Source organism: Haemaphysalis longicornis, unplaced genomic scaffold (genome assembly GCF_048455015.1).
Source record: "Haemaphysalis longicornis isolate Haplotype H1 unplaced genomic scaffold, Haemaphysalis longicornis Haplotype H1 scaffold_3, whole genome shotgun sequence".
NCBI classification, from domain to species: Eukaryota; Metazoa; Arthropoda; class Arachnida; order Ixodida; family Ixodidae; genus Haemaphysalis; species Haemaphysalis longicornis.
Window position 1 is genome coordinate 163,985,696 of NW_027526335.1, and position 19,807 is coordinate 164,005,502.

Consider the following 19,807-nt stretch of genomic DNA (forward strand, 5'->3'; position numbering starts at 1 on the left):
CAATATTTTATATTCGCAAATATGACCCCTGACCAGACGAAGTTTCGTCGAACACTCGACTAAGATAAGCGCCCGTCGGAAAGGGACGCAAACGAGACCTCAGTGACACGCGTTTTTTTTAGTACCACTGACCGTACGCAGATACGTTGCCCAATAACCACATTGTCTGAGTTCACAACATAACTGAACCGCGGTAGGCAAACGTTCCCAGTGCCCTCCAAGGGCCTGGGTAGAACTGAGGAGCGCCATCTCCGCAGGCTACAAACGGGATAATTTAACAGCCCCGCAAGTCTAAAACACATCAACCCGTCCATTTCGGGTTCGCTTAACTTCTGCGGCCAGAGGGCAGATAAATGTGATAAGGTATGGGCCTTCCAATATACCAAAGGGGCAAAAACCAAAGTAAAGCCAAAGAGGGAGGGCTGGCAGGCGGCACTATCTGGCTGCTTGGCGCCCTCTCGTCTAGCGGGCGCGGGCGGTGGCCTCGACCAATGGGATTCCGGACTGAGGAACACCACCCACCTCAAGATTGTTCACTGCTTCTGCCTCTCTCTAACTCTGTCCTGTACAACATTACAGTTTTTCCTCATCCTCCTTGAGTGCCAGCGGTGTTTCCATTCAACCTAGCGCAAGGCAAAGGTTGGCCAATTCACGCGTGTTAGCCGCGATGTCATGCGGATGCCATACAGTATTGTAGGGCTGCTTCCCACTGCTTTAAGCAATTTACTTCTCTTTTCCGGGGTAATTGTAGGGTTTCTTGAATACGTAAGGGAGACCGCACTCGGATTTTGATATGATGAAGGTCGGCCAGCAGAAGTCGGCGAGGGTCCAGCTGTGCCGCTTTGGTATCTTCTTCCTTGGTGCTTCAGCTACTCTCGTGATCACCACTTGGTTCAAAGCTTCAATGGCCTAGGCTCCCCTTTGTGCCCGCTGCACCTAATCGATCTGGGATTCGCAGAAGTCGCAGATCAGCTGTGCCTCTGATTGCTGGGCAGGAGGGTTTCGAATTTTGTGTCGATACCGAGCTCGTAGCATGTCGTATCCCGAGTTTCGATTTAGGTTTTGGTGGTTCTACCACCAGAGGCCTACGCCGATATATGTGACGTCCTCAGGAATATTCGGACTCTTTGGATTCACTGTCTAACCCAAACACGCGTCTGTCTTGCCATCTCAGACGCAACACAACCTAACACTTTGGTGATAAAGGTTCAAATGAGGAAAATTTCCTGTGTGCAGCCGCCTCCATCCCATGTCTTCTGCACTCGTCAGGAACTGACGTGCTGGAGAACATCTCTCCTTGGTTCCTATATTATTGCTTGTGTGGCTGAGTTTATTGTGAATTCCTCCCCTCAACAGTAGTAGCGTCGTTATGACACCCGAACCATAAAACCCTGAAAACAAAATATGATACTAAGGAACGCCACGCAAATTTTCAATTTTTTTAAATTGTCGGCTATGACGTTGATGAAGCCAATGAAGGAAAACGGCGGGATGACTGACAACGCAGGCCCATCTATCCAGCATTGCTTGGAATTCAAAAGTATCAGTTCTGCAGAACTGTCGTACAAAATGGAACAGTGATTACGATCGGTCTGCGCCGTCTGCATCTTCGTGGCGGCTACAGCATTTTTCGCTATCATCGTGGCGTTCGGAGTCTACATCAGCAAGCACCTATCCCTACGATAAGTACGAACACACCGTATTGCTGCCCGGGAGAAGCCGCAGACACGTATCTAAACTTGAACAAGGGCGTAGACCTTTGCAAAAACATTGTCACGCACGCGCGTGCTAACCGCGCTCGCGAATCTACGAAGTTAAACCCAAGCTGGTGGAAAAAGGTTGTAGTTGCGGGGGTGATGCTGGAGGAAGCAAAGAGTAGCAGTGCTGGGCTCTTGGTCTAAGTAGATATATGCACTTACTACTTCCATGACCTCGCCACCTATCTCCAACCGCTGTGCTGTCCCGGGGTTATTGATCATTACTTTAGTTTTCTGCATATTAATTTTCAGGCCCACGGCTCTACTCTGTTTGTCCAGTGCGGTAAGCATGCTTTGCAATTCGTCCCCCGAGTTACTTAGCAAGGCAATGTCTACAGCAAATCAGAGGTTACTGAGGTATTCTCCATTAACCCTTACTCCCACCTGTTCCCAATCCAACGTTCTGAATACTTCTTGTAAACATGCTGTGAATAACATTGGGGAGATTCTGTCTCCTTATCTGACGCCCTTCGTTATAGGTATTTTACTGCTCTCCTTATGAAGGATGGTGGTAGCTGCGTACATACACACATATATTCATACATACATACATACATTTGCACATTCATACATGCATGCATATGTACATACATTCATACATACATACATACTTCCATCCATCCATCCATCCATACATACATACATACATACATACATACATACATACATACATACATACATACATACATACATACATACATACATACATACATACATACACGCATACATACATACGCACATTCGTACATGAATGCATACACACCTACATGCATGAATACATACATAGATACATGCATGCATGCATGCATACATTTATACATACAATCAAACATACATAACTACATACGCATACATACATACCTACGCACATGCATACATACATACATACATACATACATACATACATACATACATACATACACACACACATACGAATAAAGGTTACAATACAAAACAGGGCATACAGGTACCAAAAAACGGAAAATAATAGATATGTACAGAAGCACTGTACACTACAAAATGTTCGAAGAATACAAGGCATACACACGTATGCACACAAGTGCCCGCATGGCATAAGATTCCACATGCATACATACACTCAATATTGCCACAAGCAGTGTCAGATACTTTTGTATCCACTAGCGCACAGAGAACACATAGGTAACGCCTCCGAAAATTCTCGTAAAATAAAAGTTTTTTTTCGCCAAATCCTGGTTCTTAAAAGAGCCATGAAGAGAAAACACAAATTTCGTTCATTCGAAAGATTGCCTCGTTAGAAGCATACTCACCACTTTTAACACAAACTTCGCTCAAATCAGCTACATAATTAGGAAAAATGGAATGACCATGCGACCCAACAGCTCATTTTCCGCAACAGAACCTATGATGTCACACGAGAATGCTCTGCGATTGGCGGAGGCCGGCAAAAGCAAACGCATGTTAGACAGGGCTTACCAGTTTGCCTAGTGAGCTATATGCCCGTTAAACATACTGAACATTCCTTTTTGGCACTAAGAACGGTGGAGTAAACGGTTGAAGTTCCGAATAAAAACGCAAGCGTGTATCCCAATGCGTACGAAACTACCGCCAGCCGAACTCGACATCTCGCCGTCGCCACCGTCACGCAGACAAATTTTCGGGTTCAAGTATCTTCGGGGCCAACGAACCGTCCCAGCACGCACAGCCGCGACCTTGCTTTGTATCGTAATCCCTTCACAGGAGGTTGGCCGTCATATTGCCAGCCAGAAAAGGTAAAAATAGAAACGAAGGGAGTAAGGAACAGCAAGCAGCGACGAGATAGAGACAGTCGTCGCAGAAGTTCGGAATGGTGTTGGCTTGTTGCTGTTGTTAGAAACTCGTTTCCAGTTTAGAACCACTGAAAACTTCAGTATGTTAGAGTACTTTACAATGAAACTTCGTTGCTGCATTTTGAAATGCTCTTGTAGTACGGGAAAAGCGTCGAGGGAGTTCGACATCCCCGCCGATGAAGAGATCTCCTTTCATGTGCTGCCCAACGACGAACCTCGGCGAAGCAAGTGGCTACGTTTTGTGAACTTTGCAAACGGAGGAGAAAGAGAGCTAAAGGAAGTACGAGTGTGCTCGCTTCATTTCCGAGGAAGTGATTACGGCAGGGACCCTTACGTTAGCTCACTCCTGGGACATGCTGGCGCTCGTAGCCGACTTCGTAAAATCGCCGTCCAAGCGCTCTGCCCTTGGGGGAAAAATGACGTACACACCGCGCATTGACGCTCGTATCTTTCTGGTCGGAGCAGAGAGCTCGCGCGAACGGCTTTCCATACACGACACCGGCCGACTGGCATAAGCGATACTGCTACTGAAATTGCACTATTATTAACCGTAATAAAAATACGGCACATACGTTCCAGTCTGTATTCGTCCGTCGCGACGCGGCTGACGAGGCAACGGTGCCGACGGCTGGGAGTTCGTCTGTTGTGGCTATCGTGGAATGGTCGCTTTCTGGTCCATCTGCATATCCCACAACTCCTGCCGCTCGTGCACGTAGAAGCATTGAGCGTTCAAGTGGTGTGAGGTTGTTAAATGCAAGCCCGAGCTTCTCGGCGAGAGTTTTCTTCTCCGGATCAGGCGATTGCATGACTAGGGCTGCGGGTGCACAAGGTTTTACTAGTATTTTTAAAATGGCCGCCGTCTCGGTTTCCGGTTCCTGTTTGATTCCCGCGTGTAGGTGCTATATGGAGTCGACATACTAAGTATCTGTTTCATGGACCGGCTCGTATGACGCCATTGTTCACGTCACCAAATGGGCAATTTAGCGGGAGATTTAAAATTTTGGCTTAAATTGCTTTATTCCTCAGTGACTAAAGCATCATTTGCATCCGGGAAAGCGCTTAGGGTACTATGAAACACCTAATATTTCAAATAAAACAAACTTTTGTTTTCTCTTCGTGGCTCCTTTAGGAGAGACAATGCTTATATATTTGCTGTTTAAAATGTTCTATGTTTTGCATAAACGTTTCTTCAAATCACGCTTACATATATCTATGCCACTGCCGGCCAGTTTATTCAAAAGGTGGGCAATTCGGCGTTGCAACCTATTATTGCATGGCACTGAAGGCAATGGCAACCTGTCATTGCATGGCAATTCATTCTTGAAAAGGGCACCAACTATGTTCTTGCCGTTATTAACGCGAAAGTGTTTTATTCCCGGTTACACGAAGATTTGGCTGAGGTTACATCCGTAACGGAAGTGACGCCAGTACAACGAGGCAAACGCCCTCTAAAGGGTGCACCCCTGCACGCAGGGTCTTCTTGCGGGGAAGACCCCTGTAGTAATAATGAGTACGTTATACTTAGGGTTGTTCGTTTTCGGGTTTTATATTTTAAGATTGAAATGTTTTATGCCGTGATTCCGCAATATTTCAGTGACGTCATATCCATCACAGAAATCACGCCAGTACCCCTTTTACGAAGGGACCCGCCAGAAGGACGTCGGTCACCAATCACACCCACAATTGTTGCCGACCCACAAATTATGCTCAGCTGCAGATTTCCCTGCACATTTCACTTTCGCTGATTCCTATCACAGATGAATCAAGCAGAGTCTTTCGTACGGAACGTCCAATGGTTTCATCAAACTACATAGCCTGAGATCGGCACACTTGTGCTACAAGCTGTATTGATATTTGTTAGCAGAACAAAGTTGTAGATATATTGGACAGGAAGCAGATTACACCGAAGAAATAGTTCTGTGGTATGACAATCGTACGGTACAGTTGCAATATGTCAAATGGCCTTTTTTCTGAAATACATGCAGCTTATGAATATTTTTTGCAGATGTGGTTAACCACTTGAGGCTGCAGTTATTGGTTTGAGCTGTGAATATAGCACGATTCACCTGTCAGGTGTAATGCCTGTTCACCTTCAATGCACGTTCAGCTGTAGTGAAAATGTCTCCCGTCCACCATATCTGGCATAGTAAAAATCTCCCCCGTATAGGACTTTTCGTCATGTTGGGATGCTCCACCGTAACTCACGTTTCGCCGAAGTCAGATGTTTTGTCCTAATACACATTCAGCAGTATTCCGTCCGGCCAACGTGGTGAGATGACCTCCCACAATGCAAATTAGAGGCGCGCCCGTAACCACAATGTTCTCAGTGCATATTGATCAATATAAAACCTCATCATTGTCAGGTTTATCACATCGAAGCTACATCTAGACTGTAGGGCTCAACGTATTGGAGGGGTTCGGAAGATTTTTGGTCACCTGGGGATCCTTACCATGCGCTGAAATCTCCACTTCCGAGCCTTTCCATCGTTGGCTCGAATAAATAGGAAAAATGCAGTAAATAAAAACGCGCTACAATAATAAGATGCTTTGCGGATAACGTGTTAGCACAGATTATTCTGCTTTGTGTAACTGTCCATGTACATCTTGAAGCTAGAAATGTGTATCACCGGTAACTGGATGCAGCTATCACAGCGCAAGCTCTTAGTCATTGTAAAAGATGGAACTGCTGTTTTGTGCCAGTATATAGCAGTGGAAATAAAAGTTTTCTATTTCGGGGAACAGCTGGCGTTCTTCAAAACTCAATATTTTTGAATACTGGGCCACAATATTTTGCAGGAAGCAAGAGATGACTCAGTTATCTTGAAGGAAAACGTTTACTGGAGCGAACGTGTGCACCCCCAACAGCTCCAAATACAAAGGCGGCGAAGCAGCAGTCAACAAACTGTCGTGTGCAGGCGATTGGCGGAAAATCAAATGTCGCGGCGTCTGCCCGGCGATGATTTATCTTTCGGCACGCGTGTTTCGCGAACCGTCCGACTACATAGAACACTGTAGGTAAAATTATTTTAGGCTGGTAGCGTTCGGGCGAAACATTCTTTCTGTCAAATTCTATTATCCATGCGGCATATGAGAGAAAGAATGAAACATGCGCTTAACTCGACACACAGATAGTAGAGCCGGGAGGGCGGGGGGTAAAAGCAAAAACATAAATAAACAAATCCAATGCAAGGTTCAATGCAATATATAGGACGTAAAAGTAGGTTGACTGCGTAGATACATTTTAGCGGATATTTTTTGGTTACTGCAATCTGCAAGAAATCAAAGCATCATGATAAAGGCTTAATTAACAAAAATGCTCAAAATGTGGGGCAGAGAACGAGTGCATAGCAGGTAAATAGGTATCCAGGTAAGAAGAGACGAAGTGGCATTGTTTCGATATAGAGAACGTTATTCAGTCCTTATGCTTGACCCAAACCTTGTGCAGGATGTTTTCTAGGACAGCGCCTAAATAGGCCAGAAAATTTGAATAGAGGTTAAGGCATGCCAGTGGGTGCATATATCGTGTCTTTATTTAACGTATGCCGTCTTTTTTCAGCGATATCGAGTCAGTCCTACGCTGAGGTGAAATGTTTATGCAATACTTTGCGTGCTTGCAACCTGAGATGATTACAAGAAGAATCATTTGCCGATTGCTGCTGTGAGTCCCAAAACAACACATAAGATAGCGTGAACTTGCTGTGAGAGAAGGAGCGCTTATTTGCGGTCGTACTTAATGCGTACTGCACAAGTCTGCTTACAATTATCGCGGAGGACATGAGCGCGTGTTTTGGATATTGCTCGCAAACACTTTAATGCCGCCGCATGCTGAGAGCAGAAAACGAAAACCCTCAACGCACTGGTGGTACATGAGTAAATTTTAGTACGAAAATGGAACGTGGTGTTTCATTCAGCTACCCAAAACAGCGGTCGCGAGGGTAATTTATGGGAGCAGCAAACAATGTGTTGCACAACGTTTTTAGTAGTACTTTTTAGAAACGGTAACACTCGACACGTTGTGAAGGTGCAGATGCAAAGAAGCCAGTGACGTGCTGTCACGTAAGGCTGGTGCAGCCTGCTTCTTTGGAGGCGTCTGTGAAGTTCCGGAAATAGTGTAAGGCTTTCTTGATTATTCCAGTTCGGTCGCCGTCGCCCTTGATATAGTTGGCTGGACATTGCGTGGTCCCGTTGTCGTAGTTTGCGTCGAATACGCTCAGTCCAAACTCCACATTTGTCAAATTCGTTTTGGCCTCGCACACCTAGGAGCAAGGATGAGAAAACGGGCCATTTAGTCTGGCTGCCAAGAAGCGGATGTGTAGACAATGACTAAACGAAATGTTTAAACTTCACACTTCGATTGGCTGCAGCATCAAATGGACGGTCTACACGAAAATAAAGGCAGAAACGATGCCTGCAGCCTTTATAACATGGTTGGCTGCTTGACTGCAAAAGTTGTAAGAGGGCTCTACAACTGGAAGAGTCTCACAGTCTCTAGCGCTGTAAAGGGCCCATTGCCACATTAGATTTCGGTGGTTCAATGGGCCGAACCTAGAGCTGAGATATGAGTTGCGGTGCAGTGCAGGGCTCGGGAAAAAATTACGCCCATCTTCCCGCGAGGGAGCCCTGGTGTTTTGTGACGAATCGGGGGGTTCAATTGGCGTTTCCATTGGGTTGATTCTCTAAATCGGGTGAAACGTGTAGTGAACGCGTCTGATGCATTCCGTCACATGCAGGTGTTCTCATACCCGTGAAGATGGGCGTAATTTTACTTCTAATGAAGGGACCGTGGCTTCCATCACGTCTTCATCGGAAGGATCAAATCAATCACGCAGTCGTCAAGCAAAGTGACGCGAAGTCGAACGAGAGCGAGCGCTGACTGAACCGCCGCAGCGCGATACCCACTTTAAATTCACAGCGCCTCAAGGAGAGGAGACAACGGTGGGGAGTCGCGCATGCGCACGCTTGCGCGATGGGAGGGGAGCGAAGCGCAGGCACACAGCTGTTATTTATGATAATGAGGCGGAGTGAGAGCATTGCGCGCACAGCTGTCGGAGAGAAGACGGGAGGAGAGTCGCGCATGCGCAGCTGGCGTGCGGACGCCGGACAACGCTGACGCAGGAGGGACATGCCACAGAGCAAGACATGCGTCGCATCTAATAAGTGCGACAACCTGAGGATGTTTAAATTGTATGTAAGTGTTGACACAGGGATGTTTCGCTCTTGGCCTCCATCTGCAAAGCAGACGCCGCGGCCAAGATCAAAGTCTTTCGTGGCTGGGACAGTGTTAACATTGGACATGATGAAGGCAAAAAAACACTGCATCTGTTAAGCCGTTTGAGCACAAAAACCGGATTCTCGCTGAAATGACCTCTTGTCTTGTGCCCTTAAAATATTTTACCCTTATTGAGCGAATTGCAGTCTGAAAAAGAAGAATCGCCCGTATTCTTCTGCTCTGTCTATTGATATTAAATAAACGTGCGCTAACATGGCAGGAAGCGTGCATGGCTGTAACGGACGTCAAGAAACCGCGTATTTATTTATTTATTTGTTTATTTATTTATTATTTGTTTGTACTTTTTTTAGTTATTTATTTATTTATCGCAGTTCCCTCCAGTGCCCGCAGGGAATTATTATACGGGGGTTAATCTCAAACAGTATTCAGTACATAAATACGTCAGTGTGATATAAAAAACAATAAAAAACTCATTTGAACAACAATACATAAGAAAAATATCATGAAAAAATTACACGGTATGCTCGATAGCCTCAACAAAATTCATTGCAAGAAACGCTTCCTCTACAAGTTTATTCCAGTCACTACTTGTGTTAGGAAAAAATTAATGTTTGAACACATTAATGCAGCATTGGTACTCTCTAATGTTTCGTGCGTTGCCTCTGCGTGCGGACACATAATGTGGCTGTGTTAAATATTATTGTTTATCTGTTCCGGTTCGGTTAGTGTAAATGTTGTGTAGAAATTTCAATTTCAACCTTAGTAATTTTCTTCTCTGATGCAACGACTTCCTTCGAAGTCTGTTTATGATTTGTGAGCTCGTAACATTAGAATTAAAATTAGTCGTTACAAATCAGGCAGCTCGCTTTCGAACTCTCTCTAGTTTTTCTTGCATTATTTCAGTAGAGGGGTCCAAGGCTGTGCATGCATAGTGAAGTACTGGTTTTTTGTTTGTGAAATAGAGTGCTCCTTTTAGTGTTTTAGGGGCATCCTTAAAATTTCTCTCGAAGAAATAAAGAAGATGATATGATTTACTCGTTATTGCGTCGATGTGTATGAGCCAGTCTGATGTATTTGTGAGTGTCACACCATGATATTTTACTGTGTCTGCAGTCTGTAGAATTGCTTTGGTTGCTTTGTGCTTTGAAGATGGTTTCCAACCGCCACTCCAACCTTTTATTACCGCACTCACCCAGATTAACGTTTTTCTCTTTCCAATTCGTACGCGTAGCTTGTGGAAAACATCAGTCCTTGCTCCTATAAAGAACATTTTCTTGTACTGTGATTTTGGTAATTGTTACCCACTTAGTTCTTTTTCCCTTTTTAAGCGATACCCTTAAAGTGTTCACTGCTCAAGGAACTGCTTAATCAAGTTCGCAAGCTAGGGCGTCTTCTATTGCCTGAATCGTGTATTTGGGACCCCTTGATTAGTCCAATAGCTCGCCTTGCCTTCAATCAGCAATTCATAGTGCTGTCTCCCCGTTAATATGCAAACCCATTGACGGCTCCTTCAGCAACTTACTGCGACGCTTGTGCAGCACGCAATATACAGAATATCACCTTGGACATCGGCACGTGTACGCGAGCATTGTCAGAGATTGCTCACCTTTCTAAGCAACGTATTGCTGTTGTCGAAAACAAGCGTCCAGCCGGCAGCCTTGCTAAAAGCGACCACCGCTTGGTACGTTTGGTTGATAGCGAGGCTGGGAGTGTAGGTGGCGTTGTTGCAAATCTGCAAAAAAGGAGCGGATCGCAGGTATTTGTCCGACATTTTGATCGCAAAATCGCTGGTGTTCCATTGAGCTGCCACCTTACAATATTGGGGCTCAAAGTAATTCAGAAATTATGCTGAGGTGTTCCACGGTACGGTACATTTCTCAGAGAAAAGACTAACTGGCATGTGACTTTCCGGAGTACTGCTCAGCTTTACCAGTGCTTCTCGAGATAACAGCGGCACATAAAATCACAGCGTTCAGCCGTGCAATCAGTGCTTCGACATGGTCGCGACGATGCCGGCAGTGCAAGCTATGCATACAACTGCGTATGTATACCGGCGCTGCACTCTTGTGAAGCTACAGGTTGAGGCCTTACTGGCCAATTTCCAAGAAAGTTTTGGTCAACTTAAAGAAGTGTACAAAGTTTGGATGAGGGTAGGAACGCTTGAAGATAGAAACTGAGTGTCATTGCTTAGTGAAATAGCTTCAGCAGGAAGCATTCAAACCAAAATAAAAGGAACGAGGGCTTCTGCATGGCGCATTCTTCGTACATACGAGTAACACAATAAATACCAAGACATGGGTTGCAAAGCATGACATGACAGAAAGCTAGGTGAAGTGTCGATGTAGTGGAGCTTTAGGAGCAATTATGGGATTTTGTTGAAACAAGATACAAGTATTTTGAACTTCATAAAAAAAGCCTTTGTACTGCAGTTGGCAGTGATTGGCCGATGACAAATTGGGATTAAAACAGCTCTCTGTGCATGTCTTCGGGCGCAAAAGCAGCGAAGGCCAAAAAAAGGCTATTTAGTGTTTGTTAGGTAAATGTTGACGAAAGGGTATGTACGCATAGTCTGATAGATGTTTCTAAATTATAAGTGTTTCATGGATGCATACGGTCCCTAATTAAAATGAACATTATCCCAGAGGACGATAATGAACTTACAAATAGCTTCAAAACCAGTAAGGTGGATATCAATATAGTGCGGATAAAATTTATTAATAATTTCATTTTAATAAAGGTTTGATAAAGGTGACATTAAAAACACCTCAAACAAAGCTTAGCTAATATGACAGAGCCTATAAAAAGCCACTATAGTTTAAATAGTCAATCACTCTTTATATGAAAAAAATGGCTTCTTTATCAAACATTCTCAGAAGCACACGATTTTCGGCGAGTGTATAGCTAAGGAAGATGTCTTCCTCTGTTTGCCTCGAGTTCTGTGCATTTAACCACGACATGATGAACGGTAATACTGCGTACACACAGGTACTTAAATAGCATATTTTTGCCTTTTAAAACAAGAGGATATGTTCTAAGAGTGTGTCCAATCCTTTGGCTGCAAAGTGCATCTTCCATTAGCCTGTCATTGCCTTTTGTTTGGCCCTTCCGTATTCTAGGTTTAATGGTTGAAAATATGCCATCGCAAAGTTATAGACACATTGCTGCAATGTGCAGCAACAGCCGTATTCTGGCCTGCGACCTCGTTGCCAGTAATGCGACAATGGCCAGGCACCGAGAAGAAGATCATTTTTTATTGAACTGCACATGCTAACTCGATTGATTTGGTGGCAGGATTCTGAAGTTGACTCTCCTGAAGCTTGTTTAAAGAAATATTCTTACTCACTGAAAAAAATGCTTTATGACTGATTCACGTGTTTCTGTTCGTATTACATATTCGAAACCCAAACTGATGCCATGGGCTCCGCATGGGGAAATGGTGACCTTGTGTTCAACGTTTTTGAAATTGATCAACTGGGTTCTTTAGCAGCACGTAATACCTCAGATTGTTTTGTAGCGTCTATGTTAAATTTTGCGCACTCATTGTTTTGTCGGGGCCTAATAAACCTTGCTGTAAAAAGGCTGTCAGAGCGTCGATTTTATCCGTTTGACTGAACTACGCACCAGACAATACAGGCAAGAGTTTCAACCGAAGAGTTTGGTGCGTGAGTGCTATTTTAATGTTACTGACGATGTCCATTGCAGATGCTGTATTTGATGATAATCAGCAAGAAGGTTATGCCTGAGGGACTGGTCTACTGTAGAATCGATGTTATTAGTGTGCGTTTAAAGAATGTTGTGATTGTGATGATAGATTAAGAGCATAGAAGTTGGTCATGTTGGATTTTCAATAGCCAGATATTGGACTAATTAAAAGCTTATTGTAATATCAGAAGCCCAACGGCACGCATATTCTACTTGTAAATCGTGCTACCATTGTCCAGCTCCCACATAATAAATTTATCAGTCATGCTAAACAGAACGTTAAAGATTTCAAGAACAGTAGTGAGAGAGTTTAGGAAATATTTATTTCATACAATTTAATTTTATGTGTTTAATGAGTGGTACGAGTTTAACATATCCTTGAATAACCCGCCAAATAATGTGTTCTTTTTTAACCGGTATAACTATTCCAATAAGTGAAAAAGACGAATCAGGGCTTCGTTGTTTAACAAACTCGAGATAGGTAGTTTTTTGCGTCAGTACTTAAAATAGTTGTTTCTGTCAATTCTGGATCAAGGCACCTGCCTCTCTCAACGCTACTAATCACGATTTAAAACTTCTTTACTCATTGTCTACGTAGACATAGCACGATAGAGAAAGAGGTGAAATATTTTGAAAACAATTTTTCACACTAAAAATGTTGAACTTAAAACACTCCCTAGGGGTTGTCAGTTCTTAGTAAGCATGACTTCAATAAAAGGCTTCCCAGTCGCAGATTCAAGGTCATGTGGGTGTGGTGCTCCTGAATTATACCCAACATGGTGCCGCTGGTACCAAACTAATTAGGATCATGCAGAATACCAGGGCGTCATACTGTGTCATAAGCCTTCTCCAAATGCAATACGGGCTTGCATTCCTGCCAGTGCACGAACGCAAATATCGCCAACACTGCTGTCCCTCACGGATAGCCGATTCTAAAACCTGCATGGCACTTTAAAAACACGTAAGGCACCTGATATTCACTTTCTGCAAAAGCTCTCATTTGCAGCGTTGGAGCACGACTGGCGTATAGCTGCTGCATAAAAGCGTCTCTTTCCCCGTTCTCAAAATTAGCCCCATACACATCAACTCACAGACACAAATGAAGATTTCGTTCCGCCTAACTTACTACTAAAATTATCAAAATAAAGATATTACAACTATTTGTAACAGGTTAGTGAAGGAGCGAGCTTGTGGTAATCATAAAACGTGCGGCGAATGGTCGCTTCAGTGATCGATAATTTGTATTACGATTTAGCATGGTGTTGTGCCTTGGCGAGAACAGTTAGGCACTTCATTTATAAAGTATGTATTGCCATGCCTGGGACGATGTTCTAACCTGTTTTTATGCGCTTTAGGTGGTACTAATGATAAAGCATAGCACCCACGCTATGGCGATACGCCGGAATCTCGTACCCATGAAATATAAAAGACTACGCACAGCTAAGATTCGAGCGGAGACAAAGAAAAATATTTGAATTTTCAAGAGCGGCCGATGTGTTTCAGGGAATAAATATTTCCTACAGAGCTGGACGGCAGGAACAAAGCGTACCACCTAAACACCTTCGTAGAACTTCTAGAACGCAGTATTCCGCCCATTTTAGGAATTTGTTCTTTGACAATGCACGGCTCCACCTGGTGTATGAGGCGTTACAGTCAAATCACAAAATTTAAGTCAATGTTCATTTAAGTTCTCCTGGAAACATGCGCTTAAGGTATGCCTATGGAGTTTGAGACCACCACACGTAGACCTGAAGAAACAGCCCCCTTCGCGCATGTCTAATATGTACGAATGCAGGTAACCAGAGCAGTAAAGTAGGTATTCTGAAGCAGGAAAGCAGAGGCTCGCCAGGGGGCCTAGGGGGACACACGAACCTCCTGACAGCTCTGTTCTATGACAGCTGCGAAGTATAAATTCGACCCCAATTTCCACAGCGTGGTTCAGCAGCGAAAGAACTGGATACACGGGTCACGCCGACACCTCAATCAATTCGGCGATTCCACGTTAATGTAATTTCTGAGGCATCGAAAGTTCCATGCGTCGGAGCTCCCGGAAGGTGGGGGCCGACAAAAGTTAAAAAAATTACTCGACGCTAAAACAGGGACGAAGAAAAAACACGTAACACACACAACAGTGCCGAACTTCCAACTAGATTTTATTGAAAAAAGACGCTGCTTATACACACAAAACTAAAATACTAAAGACATTGTGAAATGCATCACATTTCTAAAAGGTTAAAATGAGAATATGATAAATGATAAAATCCCACGCGGTATGTAGTGCTGCTTCAATCCATAATAACATATACTGGGCAGCATCAGGGATGTTCACTGGCACATTTGGTAGCACTGCACAAGGGGGGGAACAGTGTCTGCGGTTTTAACTTTGCACAGCTGCGAATATTCTGGCTCCCGTTTCAACGAAGACATCTACTACAAGGATTTCTTCTACTTCGAATTTTAAGTGTAAAGGGGCCTTTGTGGAAGAGCTTTTGTTTTTCCGAGTAGTACAGTTTTCCCCCGAAAACCTGCCGCAGGTAGTTATCTGGGTGGTTGTCAGCGGGGTGTAATTAACCAGCCCTTTATAATAAGACATATAATTAGAGAGCCGTTGGAATAAACGACCCAAATATTTCGAATTGACGGATTAACTTAACACGAATATTTCGTCCGGAAAGGTCTCCACATAAGCCGTTGTGTCGAAAGGCCGTTAACTTTAATTCGGGGGACCTTCGGCACAGATAATTAGAATTACGTGCCACCGCAGCCGCAGCTCGGGGCCTGGCGCAAGGGCCAATTAACGACCCCGCTGCCTACACACGAGGATGTGTCGCCTAACGAAAGGAGCTAAAGCAGAGAGAGAATTCATCGAGTGAAGTTTCTCAGCGGACTACGGTGATGTGGGCCCGAGTTCAGGGTGCAGGGCATGCTGATACACTGCGTCGTTTCTCATGTCAAAGCGTAGAAGCTGTCGCTGCCAGTGAAGACGAGGAGGTTGCGGACGACGCCCCAGTGATGAAATACTGCCTGTATCTTCAGTTTTGGAATACAAAAAAGGAGTCCTCCGGCTACATGTTCTCGTTAAAAACAATTAAAGCCGTTCCACTCATTTGAAAGCTGTCAGAAGTGCAGAGCAGTGATTCGCCATAACGGACTGCACCGCCGTTATCCGCTTACTGCTACCAGCCCATGCAATTCAAATTTCCCGTTTTCGCAGTGCTCGCGCGCCCCCTGCCGGAAACTGTACCAACAGGAGTTCTGCTCCCTTAGTGCTTTTCTCCACGCACGTGCCAGCGTTGCACTGCAAATTTTGGCGTTTTCTATCGTAAAAACTAACCCAACGGGCGTCCTTAACTAACGGAACGCGGTCGCTGCCGGTATAATTACGTATATTCTGCCTCAAATGTACCGATAGTATCTTTGCGGTAAACAACGGGAAGATGTATGACAAGAGCCAGCGTTTCAAGAGTTTCGAAAGCATATGACTATATAAACCGCTTGGCTTTCTAAGCCCTTGGGGGATACTGCGGAACAGCGTTACCCCGGGACGTCGCCTTAGTGCTCTGTATACTTTAGGCAAGGCTAGAACACGGGTAGTTGGTTACACATCTTGAACCACGCTGTTTCAAAACTTAGACAAGGGAAGATCACACAGGACACGGGAGAAGTGCGAACTAACAACTGATTTAATTTCCACACTAACACAGTTATACATAAAAAGACACCGGTACCAATCAATGGTATAAATGATAACATGACGATTTCAACCCGTCAAAACACCCTCTCGTCTTAGCGCCTCTGTGCAGGTGTAAGGAATTCCACCTCGCTATCTGTGAGGGTGACTGACGCCATGCTTATGCAACCGTCTGTTTTCTTGATTGTGAAGGCTTCAAGAATCTCTCTATCTTATCTCTTCCTCGGCCGATGACACTTGTCTTGGTGAAGGCTGGAACGCTGGCACGTTGGCGGCAATGATGGCAATGATCGGCGAGCATCCCCGGGTGTATAGAAATAAAGAGCATAGAAATAACTGCCACCAGATTGCTCACCCCGGGAGGCTCGCTAATCACAGGTACACCTCTGCACATCTACATCTCTGCACATCTGTGCTACATCTGTGCTGCATCTGTGCTCTCCTACATCTGTGCACTAAAAGATTTAGCACTCGCCTTCGACCATAAATGCAGGTTTTAATCGCGACATTTCTCGAGCCTTGAATTGCTTACACGCTCCGCCACTCGAAAATCACAAGGTACGGCTTTTCTGCTTCGCTTTTTTTTAGTTTGAACTTTCATTATTTCCCACTCAGGTGGCGTCCCCTTGGAGCTCTAATTAACGCGGTTTTAATATCATATTTTCGGTAAATGGTACTTCAGATGCTCACGCAAAATGCGCGAGTTTGTGACATTTGAGACACAATACGGTCACTGACGAAGTGACGATTGTTCATAGCTCAAAAACAACAAAAGAGACCAATGCATCAGTTGGGGAGCCGAAAAAGTTTTTTTCCTATAACAAGGTATTTTACGTTGCGCGCTTCAATTCTGTCATTCCTAATAACTGATCGTAACATTTTGAACTCGGCCTTCCTTTGGAAGTTCTTTGAGGAGAAGTTTGACAGTCGGGTTTGTGTTGTTACCACCGTATTCTGTAGTCACTTTGTTCTGTAATTAAAATGACGCAAAGGCATTCATTGCATTTAAAGTACTGAAAGGCAAATTTTAAAGCTTGTGTATTTGCATTAGTAGCTTAGAAACAGGCATCTTTTGAACAGTGAGCATATTTACCACCTATTTTGTTTGTTTTTCCCTATCCAAAGAGGAAGATTCTCCAGAGAAGATGCTCGTTCTCACCATACCCAGGGAGGAAGATTCTTACCAAAAGAGGTCTTATTTCTTGGCTGTAATTCCCTTGTGCACACTCGTTCAAGAGACCATAGTTTCCTATGCTGGACACGGCAGGGTCATGGGTCTTCGGCTTGTAAGTGCGGCCCTTCATCGTGACGGACACGCTGATGGGCATGGCGTTGCCAAGCTTCGCCTTGAGGCACTCCGCCACCTTGCAGGTGTCGGCCTACAAGCCGGAAAAAAGGCATAGAAACTGTTTGCAGTGTTTCCAGTGGTTCCGCGGTTAGGAGCTGTTATACGGCCCAGTAATCGTATTAACATAAAGCTGGCGTAAGATTTGTTGGAGAAAAATTTCAACAAAACACGGATGCGTTTTACAGACTGTTATATGTAGACTATTTGGTAGAAGCCTCATCAAGTGCCTTTAGTACAATATGTACGCACACCTGCGTGTTTCATGTCACAAGGTAGTGCATGTACAGTGCGTTTCAAGAGTAGCTTTTTGTCTGATGAAGACGTTGTGATCCTGTGGTACTAATTATGGTTTAAATTCAGGGATACAACCTTTATTTTTTCTCTTGCAAGCAGTCCTCATGAACTGTTTCCCTCTTGCATTGTCGTCTGAAAGCGTTACGAAAGCTGTATATACTGCAAACATGGATTGATCTCGAGTCATTGCCTTGATTCATCAGATATGTTTTATCATACCTAGCTCGGATTTCTGGATTTTTGTAGACACACGCATTCGATGGGCCTGTACTGCTCGAACATCAAATGGGGCAACTCAATAACCGACGCAAACAGCTGTTGCTCGTCATGTTAATATGGCGGTTATGATAATCAACAGTAATGGCTCCTAAACAGAGAGCTGGGGGAGTTGGTTGATCGCCTCGTTTCGAAAGCCGCAAAGAAAGACCCATACTAAATTGGAGGGATGAACACATGACCATATTGTAAAAGGAGCCTTCGTTCCTTCCGAACCCCAGTCGGTGTTTTTTATAACTTTTGTAAGATTTGAATCTACGCTGTAAATTGCGGTTTCAAGGTGAAAATCTGAAAATTTCCCATCGCCCCAGGAAAATGGCGAACGAAAAGAATAACAAGCTTGCAGATTTTTAAGAGGATTTTTTCTTCAACTACTACATACGAACGCATGTCATTCACTAGGGCTTCACAATGGAACGTCCTTTTTTTTTAGATTCAAGTTCGGGTTCTGTTGTTCCGAAATATCTGTGCGGGTTGGTTTTGTGGTTAGGGTTAAGTTGTGATTTTGCACTGCTGGAATTTATAAAAATAAAGCGAAGCAATATTTGCGGTGCCGCAAAGTCTATTTTGGCGGTATTGAGGATGTTTCAATGTATTAACACAAATACGATGAAAAAACAACACTATCTGATTTTACTCAATCAAGTCTCTATCGCATTCACTTATTTACCAACAAGCCACATCCTAGTTCATGACTGGAATTCATCCATGGTGAGTCGTCGGGTCTCAAAGCAGCCGATGTTTTATGCCATCAAATTATACTCGAAATAATGGGGCACCAGAATATCTACTACACCAGGGTCCATTATGATGTTACATATTTTTTATGAGCAAATGCGTCTAAAAAAAGTTCGAACATGACTGAAAAAAATCTGAAATTCATAGAATTGTGTACAAATGCGTAAGTAACACTCTTATCTTGCTTGTCTAGAAGGCATGATCTTTACAGCCCTATTTGGGTATATGTAGCCGATGACGTCGGGTTATTTTTTAGTGGTTAGGCTTTTTCCTGTTTTGCAAATTTTCCAAATTATACGATTACAGCAATTAACTGCCTTCACTTCTCGTGTTATGTATTTTCTGGTAGCGCGAGGAGCCATGCCGACATTGTCGGATCTCGCTAACTTTGTTCGTCTTTTGAACGTTCTTTTGCTCAGTTGTGTTGACTCTTGGGTTGTAGGAGGTGCACAAGATGTGTTTTTTATTCATTCAAATCATGCTGCTCAAATTCTTGTTTTTTCTGTATCTCTTAATTAAAAACGTTTTTCAGTCCAGTGCGCCCATTGACGCAAATATAAAGATATAATTATTTGAATATTAACACGCAGAGAACTAAAGTAATGCTCAATAACCTCGGGAGACCAGAGAGGTTTTAGATAGGCGGCGATGCAGTAGAACTGGTAAGCGCATAAATATTTAGGCCAAGCATTCCGATCCCAACGATGAGACAGATAATTGGAACGATAAGAATGGGGTGGAATCCATTCGGCAGGCATTTTCAGATAATTAATGGCAGCATACCGTTGTCCCTGAAGTTGAAAGTGTATGACAGCTGCATCTTACCGGTACTCACCTACGGGACAGAAACTTGGAGGGTCACTAAGAGGGTTCAACTTAAATTGAGGACGCCTCAGCGAGCAATAGAACGGAAGAATATAGGCGTTACATTAAGGGACAAGAAGAGGGCGTAGTGGGTCAGGG

General features: G+C 44.0%; 1 protein-coding gene across 1 annotated transcript in view; it reads right to left on the bottom strand.

Annotated features, from left to right (window-relative positions):
* Positions 1-7,403: 7,403 nt before the first annotated feature.
* Positions 7,404-19,807, bottom strand: part of LOC144175512 (uncharacterized) — a 60,660-nt gene continuing 48,256 nt past the window's right edge. Inside the window, exons 4-6 of the mRNA XM_077704591.1 lie at positions 17,373-17,567; positions 10,402-10,527; positions 7,404-7,821 (exon numbers count right to left, since the gene is read on the bottom strand). Coding sequence (XP_077560717.1) covers positions 7,618-7,821; positions 10,402-10,527; positions 17,373-17,567 — 525 coding nt within the window. The 3' untranslated portion in view covers positions 7,404-7,617. The remainder of the gene's footprint in view (positions 7,822-10,401; positions 10,528-17,372; positions 17,568-19,807) is intronic.